Here is a 20,211-nt window from a genome sequence, read left to right as displayed (position 1 = left end):
GCATTCCCTGCATCAAAAGAGCCATCTTAAGCTCTGGATACCCAAACTCACATTCGGGACACAGGACTAAATGGCGCTAAAATATTGCACAGCACAGAATGCTCCACAGTGTGCACTAATTTGAATAGGGCACAGTATAAGCAGGCGGCTGATTCTCCGCCTAACCGCTAATGTACGCCGGGCGTCCGTGTGAACCCCCAATGGAGTTCAGGCACATCAGGTGACAGAATCCAAATTAATTGAATAATCAGAATTATTTTGGAAAAAGGTATATAGATCAAATATGGACAGGAAAAAAAAATTAAAATCACAAAAAACATTTAAAACTCATAGCATGACTGAGTCCAGGGTATTTCAACGTTGACAATTCATAAATCCATCTAGCCTCCTGTTGTAAAATAATCTTATCATAATCCCCTCCCCTGGGTCCTGGTGGGACATGTTCTAATGCGTAAAAATGCATTTTCTGCTATAAAAATTATGATTAATACCAATATGGTGGCTGATTGGAGTTTCCATGCATTTTTTCAATATAAGGGACACGTATTTTGATACTGTATATTTATAAATGTTGTGCCCATTAAATGGGCATTACTGGGAGTATGTTATCCTACAAGCTTATTGTTAATGTTTTTGTGATATATTTTTATATATATCTTCTTATTGTTTCTAGTCTATCCACAAAGTGTACCTTAAACTCCTGAGGAAGCTCAGATGAGCAAAACATGTTGAGTGGCATACTCTGAGTGATAAATATTCGTTTTGCTTTATTGTAGAATATTGATGTGCATAACAATTTTAATGAATTGTAAATATTGTTTTGTACTTTTGTAAATGAAATAAAATGTGTTATTTTATGATGCATACTCTCTGAATACCTGCTTACCTCATATTACTCAGCACCTTTAAAGTCCCGGGGTTTGGTCTACCCCTTTTTTTCCCTGTCCTTATATATGCATGTTTAACAAATTGGTATATATGTTTTGTAGTCATTTTACATACGTTATTCGTTCTTTTTTTTTTTTTTTTTTAATATATTTTTTTTATATATAACAATAGTCGCATGACACCAGGGAGGGAAAATGGCTAATTGGGCCCAATTTGGCCATTTTCACTTAGGGGTGTACAAACTTTTGTTGTCAGCGGTTTAGACATTAATGGCTGTGTGTTGAGTTATTTTGAGGGGACAGCAAATGTACACTGTTATACAAGCTGTACACTCACTACTTTATATTGTAGATATAAAAAGATATAATAAAATATTTACAAAAATGTGAGGGGTGTACTCACTTTTGTGAGCTACTGTATACTCCAATTTTTGTAGCTATAGACACTATACTGTAACAGTGGTGATCAGAGACATGTAGTGTGACTGTTATAGGGTAGAGGGCAATCTGGTGCTAACAGACACTGGCAAGAAGAGTCACTAACTGATACTGATATCGCTAGTGACAATAATACAGTGATAATAATGTACTAATGACACTGGCTGGGAAGGGGTTATTGTCTAGGGGCAATTAAGAAGTTAATTGTGTGCCTAACAATGTGTAATGTGTGCTGCTTTTACTTACTAAATCTGGCAGTTTTTTCTCCCTGCTTTTCAGGAAGAAGAAACAGCCAGACCACTCTTGTAAACACAGACTGTGTTTGTAAACACAGAACTCTGTGAGATTGGACACAGCGAATCAGCTGATTTCAGCCAACATCATTGGCTAAAATCTGCTGCCAAACTCCTGCCGTTTCCACTCGCAGCATGGGTCACATGGGTAAGCACATGCGTGCTCCAAACCTGGTAGAAGGCCATCATGTACATGTATGTGATTGACTGTGCCTGTACCCATCGCCCGCTCACAGTATATTTACTGTGAGCAGTTGGCCGGTAGTTAAAATTCATGGTGGGATTTTATGGAAGTGCGCCATTGTCGTTTTTTCCATATATGCCGAGCAGGATTAGATTCTGAAATCGGCACTTGAAGGTGGCCAGAGGAATAGGCTCAGGACTTGCAGCAGTTCAGTCTTTCCTTTGTATCTACAGATGCAAAAAATATCCAATGCAATTTGAGACTTGTAGGGACGATATGCATGGACGTCAAACTGGTTTTGCACACAGTTGCTTTTTTTTTTATGTCTGTTGAGGGAAAACTTCCTGGTGAAGGATCTTCCGCAATCTGGGCATGAATATGGATTCTCACTACTGTGCATGGCCTGGTGGCAGACCATGTCGGCCTTCCACTGGAAACATTTGCCGCACTCCGCACAGGAAAAGGGCTTCTCCCCAGTGTGAACCCTTTGGTGTCTTTCCATCTGTGACTTGTGTGCAAAGCATTTCCTGCAGTCTGAACAGGAGAACGGCCTCTTGCCCGAATGCATGGCTTGGTGTTCAACAAAGGAGTCTTCCACTGAAAGGTTTCTCCGAACTCTTCACAGGAGAAAGGCCTCTCGCCAGTGTGGATGTTTTGGTGTCGGTCTAAGTGTGATTTTATGAGCAAAGCTCTTCCCACATTCGGCACAGGAAAACTGCTTCTCACCGGTATGGATTTTCCAATGTTTGACAAAGCTGGACTTGTGTATGAAGCATCTGCCACAGATCATGCAGGAGTTTTGGCTGTTATCAGCGTGCTTCTTCTGATGGAAGTTGAGCAACTGCCTCTCCGTGAATCTGTGGCCACATTCTGAGCATGAATATGGCTTCTCTCCCATGTGGTGCCTCTGATGTTCAACCAGCCAAGCTCTGCGCATAAAACACTTCCCACTTTCCGAGCAGGAGCAGGGCCTCTCCCCCGTGTGGACTCTAAGATGGAGGATAAGACTGGATTTGTGCAGAAAGCCCTTTCCACAGAGGGAACATGAGAGCGGCTTGTCACCTGAGTGCATGGACTGATGAACCAGGAGAGTGGAACGCAAAGCGAAGCTCCTCCCGCACTCAGCACAGGTAAACGGCTTTTCGCCCGTGTGGGTTCTCTGATGCCCAATGAGGATGGACTTCTCAAAGCATTTTCCGCAGTCATCGCAGGAGAAAGGCTTATTCTTCATGGAGACCTGTTGGTGTTTGACCAGCGTTGACTTCTGGCAGTAGGACTTCCCACAGTCTGAGCATGAATAGGGTTTCTCCCCCGAATGTAAAGCCTGGTGTTTGCCAAGAGAGGCCTTCTGGGTAAAAAGCTTCCCACATTCCGGACACGAGTATGGCTTCTCCCCCGTGTGGGTGATCTGGTGCCGGAATAGAATATCTTTTTGCCTGAAACATTTTCCACAGTCAGGACACGAGTAGGGCTTCTCTCCTGTGTGTATTCGTCGGTGATAGTTTAACTGGGACCTCTGTGAAAACCTCTTTCCGCAGTCGCTGCAAGACAACGGCTTACCGATTCTTTATTTTCTCTTTTCTCCATTCGGAGCAGCAAGTTGACGTTTACGCATTTTTAATCTTCTGTATCGTCCATCTGTGCTGATCTCTCTAGGAATTTCCTCCTCCTTATTTGACTCGTTACCAGATAGATTGTCTGTCTTCTTCCTTCACCTCTACTTTTAATAATGAGATTTTCATTCAGGTCCTTGTTTGAAATGTTATGATCATCCTGTGTGGAATCCTGAGTATAAAGAGGACTGGAGCATCTCTCTGGGGTATTTCTGTTACTGGATCTATCTGTGCTCATCTCCAGAGGAATTCCCTCCCCTTGACAGTGCTCCTCATCCTTCAGATACATCTCATCTTCATCTGTATGTTCCTCTTTAATGGCAATCACATGGTTCTCCACATGGCCTTCAAGGATCTCCTGATGTTCCTGTGTGGAGTCCCAGGAATACAGAGGACTGGGACATCTCTCTGGGGGATTTCTGTTACTGGATCCATCTGGTGGCGTGAGGGGCAGCTGGTTCGCCATCATGATCTCCTGCTCCTCACTGTATGTTATTAGTTCTTGATTCAAAAATACTCGGTGAGGTATAAAGAAATTATTTGCATTGCTGTGGCCTCTTAAAAACGACTTCAAGTGCAGGCCAATTCTGACATTTCTCTCATACATGTGAAATCAGCATTTTTATTTTTTGCTACAGAAATTACTTATAACCCCCTAATAATATATATATATTTTTAAGCAGAGTCCTTGTTGAGTAAAATGGTTGTTGTTGCAATTTTTATGTTGCACTGTGCAACAGTTTATCAAATGCACATTTAAAGGAAAAAATATATTTAAATGAATTTTGGTGCACACAAACACAATTTTCAGTAAACCTTAAAACATTATGTACAGTGGATATAAAAAGCTTGCACACCCCTGTTAAATTGTCAGGTTTCTGTGTAAAAAAAAAAGAGACAAAGATGCATAATTTCAGCACTTTTTCTACCTTTTTATTGTGACCTATAAACTGTCCAACTCAGTTGAAAAACAATCTGAGATATTTTAGGGGGATAGTAAAACTAAAAAACTAAAGTAATTTAGTTGAATAAGTGTGCACACCCTCGTATAACTGGGGATGTAGCTGTGTTTACAACCTTCCATCATTTAAAGTTCCTCTGATAACCCCAAATAAAGTTCAGCTGTTCTAGTAGGTCTTTTCTGACATTTTCTTTAGTCGCATCCTACAGCAAAAGCCATGGTCTACATAGTCTAGAGCTTCCAAAGCATGAGAGGGATCTCATTGTTAAAAAGTAAAAGTCAGGAGAAGGGTACAAAATTTCCAAGGCATTAGATATACCATGGAAGACAGTGAAGACAGTCCTTATCAAGGGGAGAAAATATGGCACAACAGTGACGTCCCTCCAAAATTTATGAAAAGATGAGACAAAAACTGGTCAGGGAGGCTGCCAAGAGGCCTACAACAACATTAAAGGAGCTGCAGGAATATCTGACAAGTACTGGCTGTATGGTGCATGTGACAGCAATCTCCTGTATTCTTCATATGTCTGGACTATGGGGTAGAGTGGCAGGGCGGAAGCCTTTTTTCACAAAGAAAAACATCCAAGTCTGGCTAAATCTTGCAAAAGCATATCTGAAGTCCCCCAAAAGCATGTGGGAAAATGTGCTTATGGTCTGATGAAACAAAGGTTGAACTTTTTGGCCATAATTCCAAAAGATGTATTTGGCGCAAAAACAAAACCACATCACCAATAGAACACCATACCCACAGTGAAGCATGCTGGTGGTAGCATCATGCTTTGGGTCGGTTATTCTTCAGCTAGAACAGTGGCCTTAGTCAAGGTAGAGGAAATTATGAACAGTTCCAAATACCAGTCACTGTTGACACAAAGCCTTCAGGCTTCTGATAGAAAGCTGTACATGAGAAGGAACTTCATCTTTCAGCATAACGACCCTTGTGTGACACAGAAAAGTGAAGATTAGATATTTGGGAGCAATGGAACAGCATAAATGGAGTTTTCAACCATTGATCTTGTTGGAAAACACTTTTTGTGGTAACGATAAATGGTTATGACCAGCATGAGTAGTATGCTTCCCCAACTCTGAGCTCCTGCGTTATTGCTTGCTTGTCCAGTGCAGGCCTCTTATGAGTTTAAAAAATTGTAGTGACTTCCCTTATTCCAACAGTGCAAACCTCTATCAAGATGTGGTTAGGGTCACTAAAAAAAAAACTCCCTATCCCACTATCGGCACTTTATACCCTGTATTGACCTCAAACTATGGGACTCTAAAGGTCTTACCCTACTGAAAGACCTATACCAGGGAACAACCCTACACACTTTTGCATACCTATCCTCTCATTTTAATCTTCCTCCTTTAGCACACTTTACTTACCTACGAGTTTGATCCTTCCTTCATAAACACCCCCTACCCTTAAACTTAGAAATACCAGCCACGATACTTGCATTCCTCCAAGAAGCTGAAACTCTATTAAAAGGGATCTCCCTATTTTATAATGTGTTCAATATCCAGGATTCCTTTTCAATTACCATTACCAAATGGGAAGCAACCTTAGACAAGACCTTTACAGATACATATTGGAAAGAAACCTTTTCTATCACATACAGTATACCTCAACTAGGTGTGCGAATCACTGGGAACTCTTCCAGAATGTAGTACACTCCTGGTATCTTGCTCCATTCAAACTCTCCAAGTTTTACCCCTCACACACAGCCCTCTGCTGGAGAAAGTACAGAGAATCTGGTACACTATTCCACATATTATGGTCCTGCATATCAATAAGGTAATTATGGAACAAAATCTTCTCCATACTGTCAGACAGAGGTGGCCATCACATAGCTCCCAACCCTGAACTAGCCATCTTACACCTGACTATCCAGGAACTACCACCCAATATGTGAGTAGTGGCTACACAACTTCTACTAGCAGTAAAACTCACAATCACGAGATTGTGGAACACACCCACCTTCCCCTCTTGATGCCATTCTTACCCTAAATCACCAATGTGAGATGGAAAAACTGTTGGCCATCACCAACCTCACTGTTACATCATTCAGAGATAAGTGGAATCTATGGTTATCTAAGTGTACAGTCAAGATTTGAAAACTGTTTAATATTCATGGTTACTGTAAACCAATCCAAGAATCACTAACATGGGTGTGCTACACACTGGTGAATAGCCTGACCTCCTCCTCTCTCCTCCTTCCTCCATGGCCCTTCTCCCCCCCCCCCCCCTTCCTCTCCTCTCCCTTTTGACAAGTGTATCTTGCTTGTTCATGACTAATAGGTCAAGTTACTTACCCTTTGTCTATGGTGGAAATGACACTACTTTTCTTGGTTTACTTTGTTGTTATGTTGACATTGGATACCAACTGATAGCTTGAACCTATTCTATCATACCACTTTATTTTGATACAATATAGAAATATTGACATTAAAAATCCACAAGACCCATTGGAGTTTAGGGATTTGTTTTATAGAGTAGCAAAGGTGACTTTCACAAACCACCTCTGTGGAGACCCTCCGGGTGCATGTGTTTTGAAATGGGAATGATTGCTTCTCCATAGGCAAATGTTTGTGAAAGTTGAATTGCCTGCTCTATAAATAAACTCCATCGTTTTACAAGTGTGCATGCATGCATTATTTTTAGCGAGTCACTGAACCCACATCTTGCTAACTGTAATGATATTTTCAAACAGACTGAAAGAGTAGAATGTGGAAAGCTATGTAAGACATGACAATTGATGGAGAGATAAGCTTTACACAAATGACAGCCAATAGTGAGAATTGTTTCAGGATCACATTATATACAGCTACCTATACATTCCACATTTTTCTCTCCTACAAAATGCTGTATAATGCTAATTATAAAACTAGCACTATTTAATTTCCCTTTTCTGCTATAGCGCATATACTTTTTTTCATAGTTGTATTTCTATTAAACTTTCACTAATAAAAGACGTTAACTGACCGTGCAAAAAAAAAAAAAGAAGGTAGGGGCCCTCCCTGTGATTCGCATTACAGAAGTTTTTAATTTCTAGTCCATTTGGTGGAAAACCCCTTTGCTTAGTAGTGCAGTACAGGACAGCATCTTTTAGTTTTTACCATTAGAGTGAGCTTCCAACTTGGCAACAGCTCCCTGTCTACAATCCATTGGCACTACACAACATCTAGAGCTAGTTGTCTACCTGGGTGAGCAGCAGCCTGTAGAGCTGGCACAAGGGATCAGATTGCTTCACTAGCTCAGACTCGGCCCAGAGCTCAAAGAGGAGTGGTCATTTATTTTCACAGGGCCCTAATACCCTTTGTTTGGACTGTTAACCCTGGTCTTACCTCCTGCTCTCTTATGGAGACTCTGCTGGCCCTTTGGCCATGCAACCTTCTTCCTTTTTAGCTAGAGAGAAATTTTCTGCCACATAGTATTAATTCATGGGCAGATTTTCAGGCCCTATAGAGGCCATTAAAACTAGGGGTTTCAAGTGTACCCCTTCAGGCTCCCTAGTCTTTCACTTTGCCCTTAAGGCAGATATACTATCAGAGGAAGTGGTAGATTAGAACAACACCCCCTCGGCTTCTGAGGAATTGGATCAAGATCAGACTCCGTCAGGTGAAATTTCATCTAAACTTAGATACCACTGTTACCCTTATTGATGCTGTATGCACCTGCTTAGCATTAGAGCATCCTCCACATGCTCAACATAAGGGGTCCATTAAACCTGCTAACACTTTCCAAGTAAAAACAAATATAGAAAGATTTTTGTGGGACTTTTAAAGCGCAAAAATAACAATATCGAAAAATATATACATTTTAATAAGTTAAAAAGAATGAATACATAGAATAGACATTCCAAAGAATCGATCACAAAATACACAGAGCTAGATGCAAAGCCGATTAGTCTCAATCAGCTTTGCATCTACCTCTGTGTATTTTGTGATTGATTCTTTGGAATGTATTCTATGTAGTCATTCTTTTTAACTTATTAAAGTTTATTTTTTTGATATTTTATGTTGTTTTTTTACGCTTTAAATGTCCCACAAAAATCTTTCTATATTTGTTCATAAAGGGATGTGCATCTAAAAACAGTTTCAGTATCCCAGCTCATAATAAAATTACTTTCCCAGTACACTTGCTTGTGAAACCTGTTCTTTACAGGGATTGGCCCCACCCGAGAAGATTTTTATTTTCCCAAAAGCTTTGCACAACAATATCATATTGCGTAAAGTTTCTAATGAAAATGGACAGTTCCTGTAGTAAATACTGCCATCTCTTGCCTTACCAAGACATTCACAGCCCCTAGAGGATAATTCTGTGTTCACTGACCCAGTGGACATGAGAATAAGGGTCCTCTTCTCCAACCATGAAACTTGTGGTTACTTTCATGGCAGTGTGTTTGACGATTGCTGTCTGGACTGAGTGCATAGCCCCAGATCTTATTTCCATCCTAACAGTTGCCCTACGTTACTATACAAACAGCTTGGTTGTCTACGTGCACAGGATCTTTGGTTTAAATGCTGGTCAATGAAACTTCCCTGCAAGAAATGCCTTGAGCGGCTAACCTTTGAAGATAAACACTTGTTTGGCCCCTCTTGGGATAAGTACATCAAGGATATCACAGGGCCAAGCATACTCTCCTTCCCCAGACCCCCAGAAAAGCTTGTTCTTTGACAAGTAGAACTTCTACTTCTAAAGGTTCCTTTTGTCCTGCTGAGACCTCCAGTTCCAAATCTAAGCCAAGAACAATCTTTCATACAATGATGTCTTCCAAACCAGCTAAGACTTCTTCCAAGCCCTTTGTTCAGTGATGGTGCACCACTAGACAATTGAAGTAATGAGAGTTCACTGCTCTAAGATGATCACCCCTCCCAGTATCAGCTGTCTCCACGATAGACTGGGTGCCGGCTCTGGTTGCAATAGGAACATGAAAGCAAACGCTTGATAGTCGCACTCCAAATGCTCACCTTTTCTTTCATAAAAACAGAAACCAAATACATCCATGGATATAAGTGCATACCAACACGCACCGCTAATGAGTTTCACACCAATTACGGTGCTTACTCATAGCCAAAGTGCTTCACCAACATACAGGCATATATATATATACCCCTCTAGACAATAAAACAAGACATACACATGTGAAACATTTATTGTCCATTAACATCACCTGTGAATATCAAGAACACAGATTGCCAACGTCTATTAACCATAAAATCGATAATTGACGTGGGAAAATGCACACAATTGTATATGGCATACTCTACCTACTCTGCCCATACGTAATAGAGGGAGTTTGGGACTTTAAAATGAAGCACTAGGATAATGGAGGTAGGTTTTAACCACATTGAAAAAAATATATATAATTTTTTATTGATTGTTCGGTAACAGATCATAAAAAATAATAAAGATCAAATTCATAAAGTATATAGGCGTAAGTACAGTAGAAGCATGATATATAGTATTCACATATAGCAGCACATAGTAGTAATAAAATAATTGGGTAATATGGCATGGTAGTGCCTATGACAGCAAAACCGACATCAGCAAGTACATCCACATAATACATATGCATCCACTAGATGTAAAACAAAAATAAATTTAGTATATAGTTAAAGTAAATTCATAACAAATTCATAAAGTATATAGGCGTAAGTACAGTAGAAGCATGATATATAGTATTCACATATAGCAGCACATAGTAGTAGTAAATAAAATAATTGGGTAATATGGCATGGTAGTGCCTATGACAGCAAAACCGACATCAGCAAGTACATCCACATAATAGATATGCATCCACTAGATGTAAAACAAAAATAAATTTAGTATATAGTTAAAAAAGTAAATTCATAATAAAATAAATATAGTTCCATATAAAGTATAACTGGGACATCATTTCAAAAGCTCGACGCGTTTCGTGGGTGTCTCCCCACTCATCAGGAGCTGATGCGACCAAAAAATTCCTATGGAATAGAATAAAGAATAATATAATATACTAACCATATAAATAAAAATAAATTAATGGGGATTTAATGCGTGTAAATGGTTAGCCAGGGCAGACTCATCAATCCGGATGGAAAGTGCAGTGTGCGGCAGTGGGCGTAGGGTGGGCCATGGGCAAGATCCCTCCCCGGCAACTGAGGCGGCATAGGCATGGATGCGATATCAGGCGAAACCAAAAAGATACAGCAGTGTTGAAGAGTATCAGATATGGAATGTGTGGCAATTGTTGAAAACAACATATCTAAAAACAAAATGTTAATAGTATGTATGATTAATGAAAATAATGTGATGCAAAAGTAATTGAAAATTGATAGTGACCCTCAAAGAGTACAGAGAGAGTGCTGGCCATAAGCCAAGTATATACTATGTAGTAAGTATATGCAGATGAATGTAAACAGTGAATGGTGTGCAAAAATTAAAGAAATGTAATAGTGTAAAAGAAAGTGTGAGTGTGCAGTTTAACAAAAAGTGAAGAAAATTGATGAAGGGTGTACATAGACCATGATAGACAAGGAGAGTGACAGAATTACCAGTCAGCAAGAAAAGAAAAGGTGTGAGTAGTAGGAGAAAAAAGATTTTTCACCTAAAAATCGCTCCTAAAACACCAGCAGACAAGATATTAGGATGAGAGATCCGTCCAGCCGGCGTCCTGCCAATAAGGTCTGCAGACACCAGTCAGGGCGGCTCTGAAAATAAAGGCCCCTTTAACTATCCACAGCTGATACTGATTGCACAACCAGCATGGAGAAAAAAAAAAAAAAAAAATATATATAAGGTAAACTTTAATGATAGTAATGGTAATATTTATAAAAGCTAGTATAGTGGCTTAAGACAAAAGGTAGTAACCATGAGCATAGGCAGGGTCAAGTACAATCAGAACAGAGATGAAGTGTGAGTAGAAGGAGAAAAGAGATTTTTCACCTAAACATCGCTCCTAAAAACAACACCAGCAGACAAGACGGCCAGTGTGTGCAGACTCCATGCAGAGACCAGCTGCACACAGCCATCTCCGAGTGGGGTTTAAATATGCCGCCAACGCCACGTGCGTGAAACATACTACTATGTGCTGCTATATGTGAATACTATATATCATGCTTCTACTGTACTTACGCCTATATACTTTATGAATTTGTTATGAATTTACTTTTTTAACTATATACTAAATTTATTTTTGTTTTACATCTAGTGGATGCATATGTATTATGTGGATGTACTTGCTGATGTCGGTTTTGCTGTCATAGGCACTACCATGCCATATTACCCAATTATTTTATTTATTACTACTATGTGCTGCTATATGTGAATACTATATATCATGCTTCTACTGTACTTACGCCTATATACTTTATGAATTTGATCTTTATTATTTTTTATGATCTGTTACCGAACAATCAATAAAAAATTATATATATTTTTTTCAATGTGGTTAAAACCTACCTCCATTATCCTAGTGCTTCATTTTAAAGTCCCAAACTCCCTCTATTACATACCGATTACCGGGATGGAGGCACATACTTGTGCTTCATTTAAAGTCCCAAAATTCCCCTTTTTTACTCTGCCCATAGGGAGATTTTGTTGAGATGGAAATCCAGGGAGCTGCCCACCATCACCACCTGGAGGAATATCCTGAATGCTGGATTGCCTCTATATAAGATAACACATATTGACGGAAATTGTCCGAGTAAATTTAACAAGATATGGCCCTTATGGATAGACTCCTGGGGATCCCTGCCATTGGAGGTATCTCCACTCAGCCCTATTGGGGAGGGGTGGATCTTGAACCAGCAACCATTTGATATAAAACTTTGTATGTAGTAAAATATCTGTGCACACATTATATATAATGGAGGGGACAAAACCATAATAAAATACAAATCGTTCTAGGGTTAAATTTTACTGTCACTATATAGACTATTTGCTCTGTTTGCATAAAGGAAGTTGGGGACATTAGTGAATGGCTTCTGTATCTCAATGATGATTTGTCTCAATTTGAGCTTTACAGGTACTATGGATCTGAGACAGAGTTCCTTGATGTTGTCTTGGTGGCGAAGAGGCTGGTTTTTCATCCAAGCTTGATAGGAAATTGTCAGCCCGCAATTCTCTGTTGAGGGCAGACTCTGGTCACCCCAAGCATACTATTAGAAGTTTTCCAGTCGGACAATTTTTAAGATTGAAGCGTATATGTAGTAGTGAATCTGACTTCCAGATGGAAGCTTGTAAAATGAATTCACGCTCCAGGGATAGGGGTTACCCTGAGTCTGTCTTCAATAGAGCCCTCAGCATTGCCAGCAGCACTGAGAGGTGATCTTCTCTATGACAAACCAGGCAGATCTAAAGACAGAAACAGACGTGTCCATAATTATGACATGTCTGGGTCTGTTAATATCCCTGTCTTTTTCAAATTCTTTTAGTTTTGAAATGAATAGAGATCAAAACATGATTGTGAAATATCTACTCATGTTCTACAATGATCCTATCTATGCTGAAGTGCTATCTAGAGGTATCAAATCAGTATCTTGTAGAGCCCCCACTATCGGTTGCATTTTATCTCCAAGCCTCTACACGAGCAGACCTTATCGTCCGCATTGGTTACAATTCAAAGGATCATATCAATGTGGAGGTAATGGTTGCTCTTGTTGTTCACATATAAAAAGGGGCGATGTGATACATTCTAACTCTTTGAATAAGGATTTTAATGCATCTACATGTATTAACTGCAATACTAAATTTGTGGTATATGTGATTACCTGTGAACAATGTTCTGTTCAATATGTGGTTCACACGACCTGTAGATTGAGAGACCGGTTAGGTGACCTTCTGTATGACATAGCTAAGGATCATTCAACCAATATAGCAAGACATTGGAATCAAAGCCAATGTCAGCAGTTTGCATATACAGGGGGTTGAAAAGATTGTGCTAGCCAAAAGGGGAGTTTGACAAGTTTAGCTTGTTATGTATGAGAGGTGTATTGGATCTTTCACCTCAATACTAGAAAGCCCCTTGGCCTTAACTTTGAGTGGAATATCTCACATTCCTATGAGTAATTAGGACAAAAGGACACTCTTTTTTTTTTTTTTTTTTTCTGTCTTTTCTTTACCTTCTTTATTCATCTTTCCTTCTCCTTCCACCCCCCTTTTCTTCTTCCCCTCTTCTTCCTTGTTACGTTTGCACATATTTGCATATATAGCCAAAAGTCACCGTGCCCACATCAAGGCTCCTCTGTATACTGCACTCCTAGCTCTAACATTTTTTAAGAGTATCCTAAGTAGGAGCACATAAAGCAGTGGATAGAATAACGGCAGGCGTTCATGGACGGAGCTCACCCCTCCTTTAAAGGCATGGGAACGCACATGATGCCCAACAAGAGCACAATGGCAGCGAAGGTATCCTGTGTGTCCCTGCACCCAATTCTACCAACTGTTCAAAAAAAGTGGCAACCACCCCACCTATAACTAGCCTTTGCAGTAAGGTGCACATGGAAGGGCAACGCACATCTCACACACAAGATTTCCCAGTGCACCTAACCAGAAGCTGGGTGACGTCAGTATGGGAAGTCGGCCATCTTGGTACACCCAAAGTTTCTCATTGAGCCTATGAGGGTAGACTAAGGAATAAACCAAATTCACATAGTAAAACAAATGGAAAAAACTGATAGCACCAGTCGGAGCTGCTGTACTAACCATGCGAGGTTCGTTTAACAATCTCCCCCACTGAGCTATTGTGTTCTGATAGGGGGAGTGGATGAGTTTGCTTTAAATAAAAAAAAACAAATATTAAATAGCATTTTTGCATTGTTGTACTTAGATGCCGTTTAGTTCAACTTTAATGTCGCAGGTGGGAGGGGGCGCCAGACATAGACCTCTTGAGTTTCAGGTTCAACAACAAATTGGACAAATGTATTGCCAGGAATAGATTCTTGGGCCTTTGCAGTGGATGCTCTGTTGACTCCATGGGTTTAGTCTGATCTATGCCTTGCTTCTTCTGAAGCTCCTTTGTCTGCCCGGAGTGCTGATTGGGAGTTGGTCGGATGCTGGTTTTCCAGCATGCACATCTGACAGACCAACATACACACAAGCAGAATGTCAGACTTTTTTTTTTTTACCGGCAAATGTCTCCCTGATTGTATATGGGGCTTAAAGAGGAAGTAAACCCTGATGAGTTTACTTCCTCTTTCATTCCCTGCAAAGGCAAAGCATAATGGACTACTATGCATCGCATAGTAGTCCATTATGTGTCACTTACCTGACACAGGAGCCAGCGAAGTCGCCGCTGTCCCCTGTAGTCCAGCGCATCCATCTTCTCAGTGGGGTCTCGCAGCTCCGCCGCTGTCATTCGTCGAAGCCGTGATGACGCCACTCCCGCGCATGCGCACGGGAGCCGACACGCGCGGCAGCTCTGTTGTTGGAAATGCCGCGCTCAGTGCGCCTGCGCGCCGCTGTCTACGGCGCATGCCTGTCTTCGGGCAAATATCTCCTAAACCGTATAGGTTTAGGAGATATTTCTTGGACCTACAGGTAAGCCTTAATCTAGGCTTACCTGTAGGTCAAAGTGGTTTGTAAGGGTTTACAACCACTTTAAGACTAAAACAATAGGATTTCTTAATTATTAGTAAAAGCGGTTCCTTGGAGTAGAGGCTGGGACACAGATCTCTGCCTTTTTGTTCTTATCTACCATTTCTTGCTATGAAACTGAGGCTCACTGGGAATAGGTTTCATAGGGGATGTCCTAGCAGCTCTTTTTTTTTATTTTTTATTTTTTTGCCTGTGCCCAATAACCTGAAGGTAGCTACATATAAACCATAGTACTAATAAATAAAAACATTTTTAACCCCAGCTATAACCTGCTAAGGTAGCACCTTTCCCATACCAAATGATTAGATGCTTTGATCAAAGATCCAAGTAATTTGTTTGGTTTTCCTCACTCGGGAATATGCTAGGCATTTCCCAGCATGATGGACCCTAGCCTCAAATATCTATGCAAAGCAATGCTTCATAGCACAAGAAAACACAGAGATGCTATGAAGACTGGTAGCCTCAGCTGCTTAGTTGGTGGGGTTAGGAGTTGGCTTGCCTTCAGATCATGGTTGCAGCCACAACGAGGAGGTTTTCAGACAAGTGAATTTAAATGGGTAAGGCACAAGGAACCAAAGAAATGTCACTAGGGATTTAATGGTAAAATCTTTGTTATGATTATTAGTATTTACTTTTTAATAAGTTGATTTTCTTGTCTATAAAGATATATTAAAGCCTTGGAAACGTTGCGTCAGGTGAGGCAGAAGCAAGGCCAAAGGGTGAAAGAATGTCAAGCAGAGCTGAAGTATCTAAAACAGAATAAAGAGAAAGCAAGAGAAATCCAAGACCAGCTACGGAGTAAAGAGGCACAGTTGGCAGCCTCTAAAGAGAATGTGAAGTCTATTGATAACCAACTTGAACCACTCAAAGTAAGTCATCATTTTGGAATCCTAAAATGAAATGTCATGTGGGACTGAGTGCCAGCTCAGGTTCCAGGTTAGATACAGTTGTCACTTCAGTAAGTACCCCAACAGAAACCTCCTTCACAGGACCTTAATGTATAATTTTAAAGTCTAACTTAACCTTTTAGACCATATTACTATTTACACCCATAATTGAGGTGTAACATGTGGCATAGTTGCAAGCACTCCTTCTACGACGGCATGCTGCTTCTTGTGGTTCTTTCTCAGCAGTCGCTGTCCATTTTGCCTTTTGACAGTTCCTTCAGCTTAGTAACTGAAACGCCATACCTCAGTGTGGAAAAGTTGCTGGAAGAAGAGTCTGTAGGAGCCTGTGCGTTGCACCAATGAGCCACAGGTCAGATTTCAAGCAATTTCTTTTTGAAGGTGGTCAGAACTACTTTCCTGGAACAGGAAATGTTCCAGATTTTCTAGTTAAACCTGTTCACAAGACAAAAGTTTGCATTTTCCCTCAGTACTAGATCTGCACTCTCTCAATAGATTCTTTTTGTTTCAAACAATCCCTATGGAATCCACACGTCCTCGACTATTGCTTTCCCTTCACCTGTGAAATATCTTGGCAATTTTAAAGGAAAAACACTGCGCTGTGATAAAGAAAAAGCTACAGATAAATATGGAACAGCAGCTAACACTCAAACAAAGTTCTGTAAATACAAAGTAACAAATAGTGTAGCGCTAAATAAGTGAGAAAGTGTCAGCAATGAAACTGACAATATACCGCACATAAATAAAATATGCAGTTACGTGAAAGAGGTCAAGTATTAATTCACTAAGAATACAACCTAAATATAAAAATAAAAATGTGTCAATACTGAAAAGTATCAATAACTAGAATGCGAGTCCCAGTGAAATAGTCCACATATATTAAATGGTAAACAGATGTTGTGGTTAATCTTCCCAACAAGGAGATCAGGCAATCTATAAATCAGTTAAAACCAGAGATGAAGGCCTGTCTGGAGTGACTTCAACAAATGGTTAAATACTCTTACCATAGAGGATGGACTCATCTGTCGTACAACGGTTGAGTCAACAGCGCTTGAGGTCCAGAAATGGAACCAATAGTAAGTTGATGGTAGTCCAAGCAGGTGGCTCAGCTGTCTCCAGATTGGGAGGACTTCCAATATTGAAAGGCTGTGGTATACGTCTCTCAGGGTGACAGGATCCAATCAGTCACGTTGGGGTGCCAACTCCAAATGCAGGGGATGGTCCGCAAATAGGGAAAAAAAGGCTCCAAATGGTGCAGATCAGATGATAACCATTGGGTTTATTTTTTTTAAAAGTCATAAAAACTGTAACAAAATTATGACATGTGATCACAAAAAAATGTTGAAAAAGCAATGTGGGGTGCCAAATGCAAGCCCGACACATTTCGACAGCATAGGTCTTCAACAGGGGCATATTGCAACCCTCCACATTGCTATCTGATTTATAAACTACCCCATAACTGGCCCGCCTATAAAAGGGTGGGGTCAGTAATTAGAGACAAGGTGTGTGCGGGATGGTTGTCCAATGGAATTATATCATGGGTGGTTCACTTTAAACTTAGTAACCAATAGACATCGGGCCATCCAACACGCAGACACCATGTAAACAGCCAGTCAGCTATACATTATCAGAATATCAAACAGTGTAATCAAAGCATTCACAAGTAAGGCTAAAATTCCACATCCATCCCTCCACATCACAAACGGCACTTACTGATGTGTCATACAAAGTCAATTCAGTCACATGGGGGCATGGGGGGCTAGGGGGATCCGCGTGGTCAGCGCACCAGCCAATGTACACTCAAGAGACAGAATGCTGCAAATAAGCAACCATCTAAACCCCTCTCACATGGGGGCCAGGTGTTCACATAACACGGATGGCCCTCACTACAGCCAGGCAGGGATCGATGGATCATGTGGCGTCCGTAAGCACAGTGTCTCCGTTGCGGGGACACTGTGCTCGCATGCCCCTCCGTTCGGGGTCACGTGTTCTCTCTCTCTCTCTCTCTTCCCTTTTTTTACTGTATTTTATTCTGCAATGTTTTATCATGCTTGCTTTTCAGGTATGTCTTTTTTTTTTTTTTTTTATACTTTACTGTGTTTTATTGTTAACCATTTTTTTGTTTTCAGGTGCGCCATTCAGCTGCAGCGCGGATTTATTTATCTTGACAGCAACAGCGTTTGCTCCCACGATACATAAAGCTGGGACTCCAGTGCTATAGGAGGTGAAGCATGGAGGCAGCAGGGGCGGAGGAGCGATTTTGCTCCTAATGTGCATACATACGGTCTAAATTCTGACGGAGGCTTGCCCGTGGAAAAGTCCGACCGTGTGTACGCGGCATAACTTTTTTTGCGGGAGGATGCCCCCATGCTTCGGCATATATTTATTTTAGGCACAGGTTGCGTTAAAAATGTTTTTATTTTTTACTGTTTTTTTGTTTGGTATTTGCTTTGCAGGTATGGTATGGTATGGTAAGGTCTTACTGTTATACTGTAATGTTAATTTGCTTAGCAGGTACGCCATTCAGTTGCAGCGCGGATTTATTTATCTTGACAGCAACAGCGTTTGCTCCCACGATACATAAAACCGTGACTCCAACGCTGTAGGAGGTGATTTCACCACCATAGTTAAAAAAAAAAAAAAAAAGAGCATATTTGCCGAAGCATGGGGGCAGCAGGGGTGGAGGAGCGATTTGCTCCTAATGCTGCGTACATACAGTCAATTCCAACGGAGGCTTGCCCGTGGAAAAATCCGACCGTGTGTACGCGGCATAACATTTGCCAGAGGATGCCCCCTGCTTTGGCATATATAAATGGTGCATGTATGCCCATCATTAGAAGTGGGTGAATGAAGGGAGGTATTCTATTGGCCAACAGGCTGCATGAAACAAAAATTACAATATATGTCCAACAAGGACCAGCAACATACTGGTATGTCGCTGGACTTTGAATGGTTATACCAGAATGATGCCTGCGGGTTTATTTATCATCTTGGTATCATTCTTTTCAGCCAGTGATCGGCTTTCACGTAAAAGCAATCCCAGCAGCTAATTAGCCCTCTAGACTGCTTTTACAAGCAGTGGGAGGGAATGTCCCCCCCCCCTCCCGGATATAAGCAGCGCCATTGGGAAATTGGGAAAGCGTTTTATCACACTGAACGGTGTGGTCAGATGCTTTGAGGGCAGAGGAAAGATCTAGGGTCTAATTGACCCCAGTTTTTTTCAAAAAAAGAGTACCAGTCACTACCTATTACTATCATAATCAAGATAACAATAAAAATGATAAAAATAATGGAAAGAACAGTTTAAAAATAAAATAAAAAAGCTAAAAAAATAATAATTATAAAAAAAGCACCCCTGTTCCCCCTTGTTCTTGCGCAAAGGCGAACGCAAGCATCAGTCTGGTGTCATATGTAAACAGCAATTGCACCATGCATGTGAGGTAGGTCAGATCGAGGGCAGTCATTTTAGCAGTAGACTTCCTCTGTAAATATAATCTGGTAACCTGTAAAGGCTTTTAAAAATGTATGTAGTTTGTCGCCACTGCGCGTTTGTATGCAATTTTCAAACATGTCATGTTTGTTATCCATGTACTCGGCCTAAGCTCATATTTTTTATTTCATCAAAAATTTGGGCAATATAGTGTGTTTTAGTGCATTAAAATAAAAAAAAGTGTATTTTTTCCCAAAAAAATGCATTTGAAAAATCGCTGCGCAAATACTGTGTGGGAAAAAAAAATGCAACACCCACCATTTTAATCTGTAGGGCCTTTGCTTTAAAAAAAATATATACTGTTTTGGGGTTCAACGTAATTTTCTTTAAAAAAAATAAAAAATGTTTTCATGTAAACAAAAAGTGTCAGAAAGGCCTTTGTCTTCAAGTGGTTAGAAGAGTGGGTGATGTGTGACATAAGCTTCTAAATGTTGTGCATAAAATGCTAGGATAGTTCAAACCCCCCCCAAATGACCCCATTTTGGAAAGTGGACACCCCAAGCTATTTGCTGAGAGGCATGTCGAGTCCATGGAATATTTTATATTTTGACACAAGTTGCGGGAGAAATAAAATTACGTTTTGCACAAAGTTGTCACTAAATGATATATTGCTCAAACATGCCATGGGCATATGTGAAATTACACCCCAAAATACATTCTGTTGCTTCTCCTGAGTATGGAGATACCACATGTGTGAGACTTTTTGGGAGCCTGTCCGCGTACGGGACCCCAAAACCAAGCACCGCCTTCAGGTTTTCTAAGGGTGTAAATTTTTTTATTTTACTCCTCACTGCCAATCACAGTTTCGGAGGCCATAGAATGCACAGCCCCCCAAAATGACCCAATTTTGGAAAGTAGACACTCCAAGCTATT

At 40.5% G+C, this 20,211-nt stretch overlaps 1 protein-coding gene and 1 pseudogene across 1 annotated transcript in view; one reads left to right on the top strand and one right to left on the bottom strand.

The window, feature by feature from the left end:
- RAD50 (RAD50 double strand break repair protein) overlaps positions 1–20,211 on the top strand; it is a 471,242-nt gene that overhangs the window by 90,021 nt on the left and 361,010 nt on the right. The window contains exon 6 of the mRNA XM_077473261.1: positions 15,608–15,812. Within this exon, the coding sequence (XP_077329387.1) occupies positions 15,608–15,812 (205 nt within the window). The remainder of the gene's footprint in view (positions 1–15,607; positions 15,813–20,211) is intronic.
- Positions 2,090–3,898, bottom strand: LOC143962573 (uncharacterized; annotated as a pseudogene).

This window comes from Lithobates pipiens, unplaced genomic scaffold, assembly GCF_037356315.1.
Source record: "Lithobates pipiens isolate NorthernLeopardFrog02 unplaced genomic scaffold, aLitPip1_a1.2 Scaffold_8, whole genome shotgun sequence".
Taxonomy (NCBI): domain Eukaryota; kingdom Metazoa; phylum Chordata; class Amphibia; order Anura; family Ranidae; genus Lithobates; species Lithobates pipiens.
The sequence above is the reverse complement of the archived record's forward strand: the minus strand, read 5'-3'. Positions and strand labels throughout refer to the sequence as shown.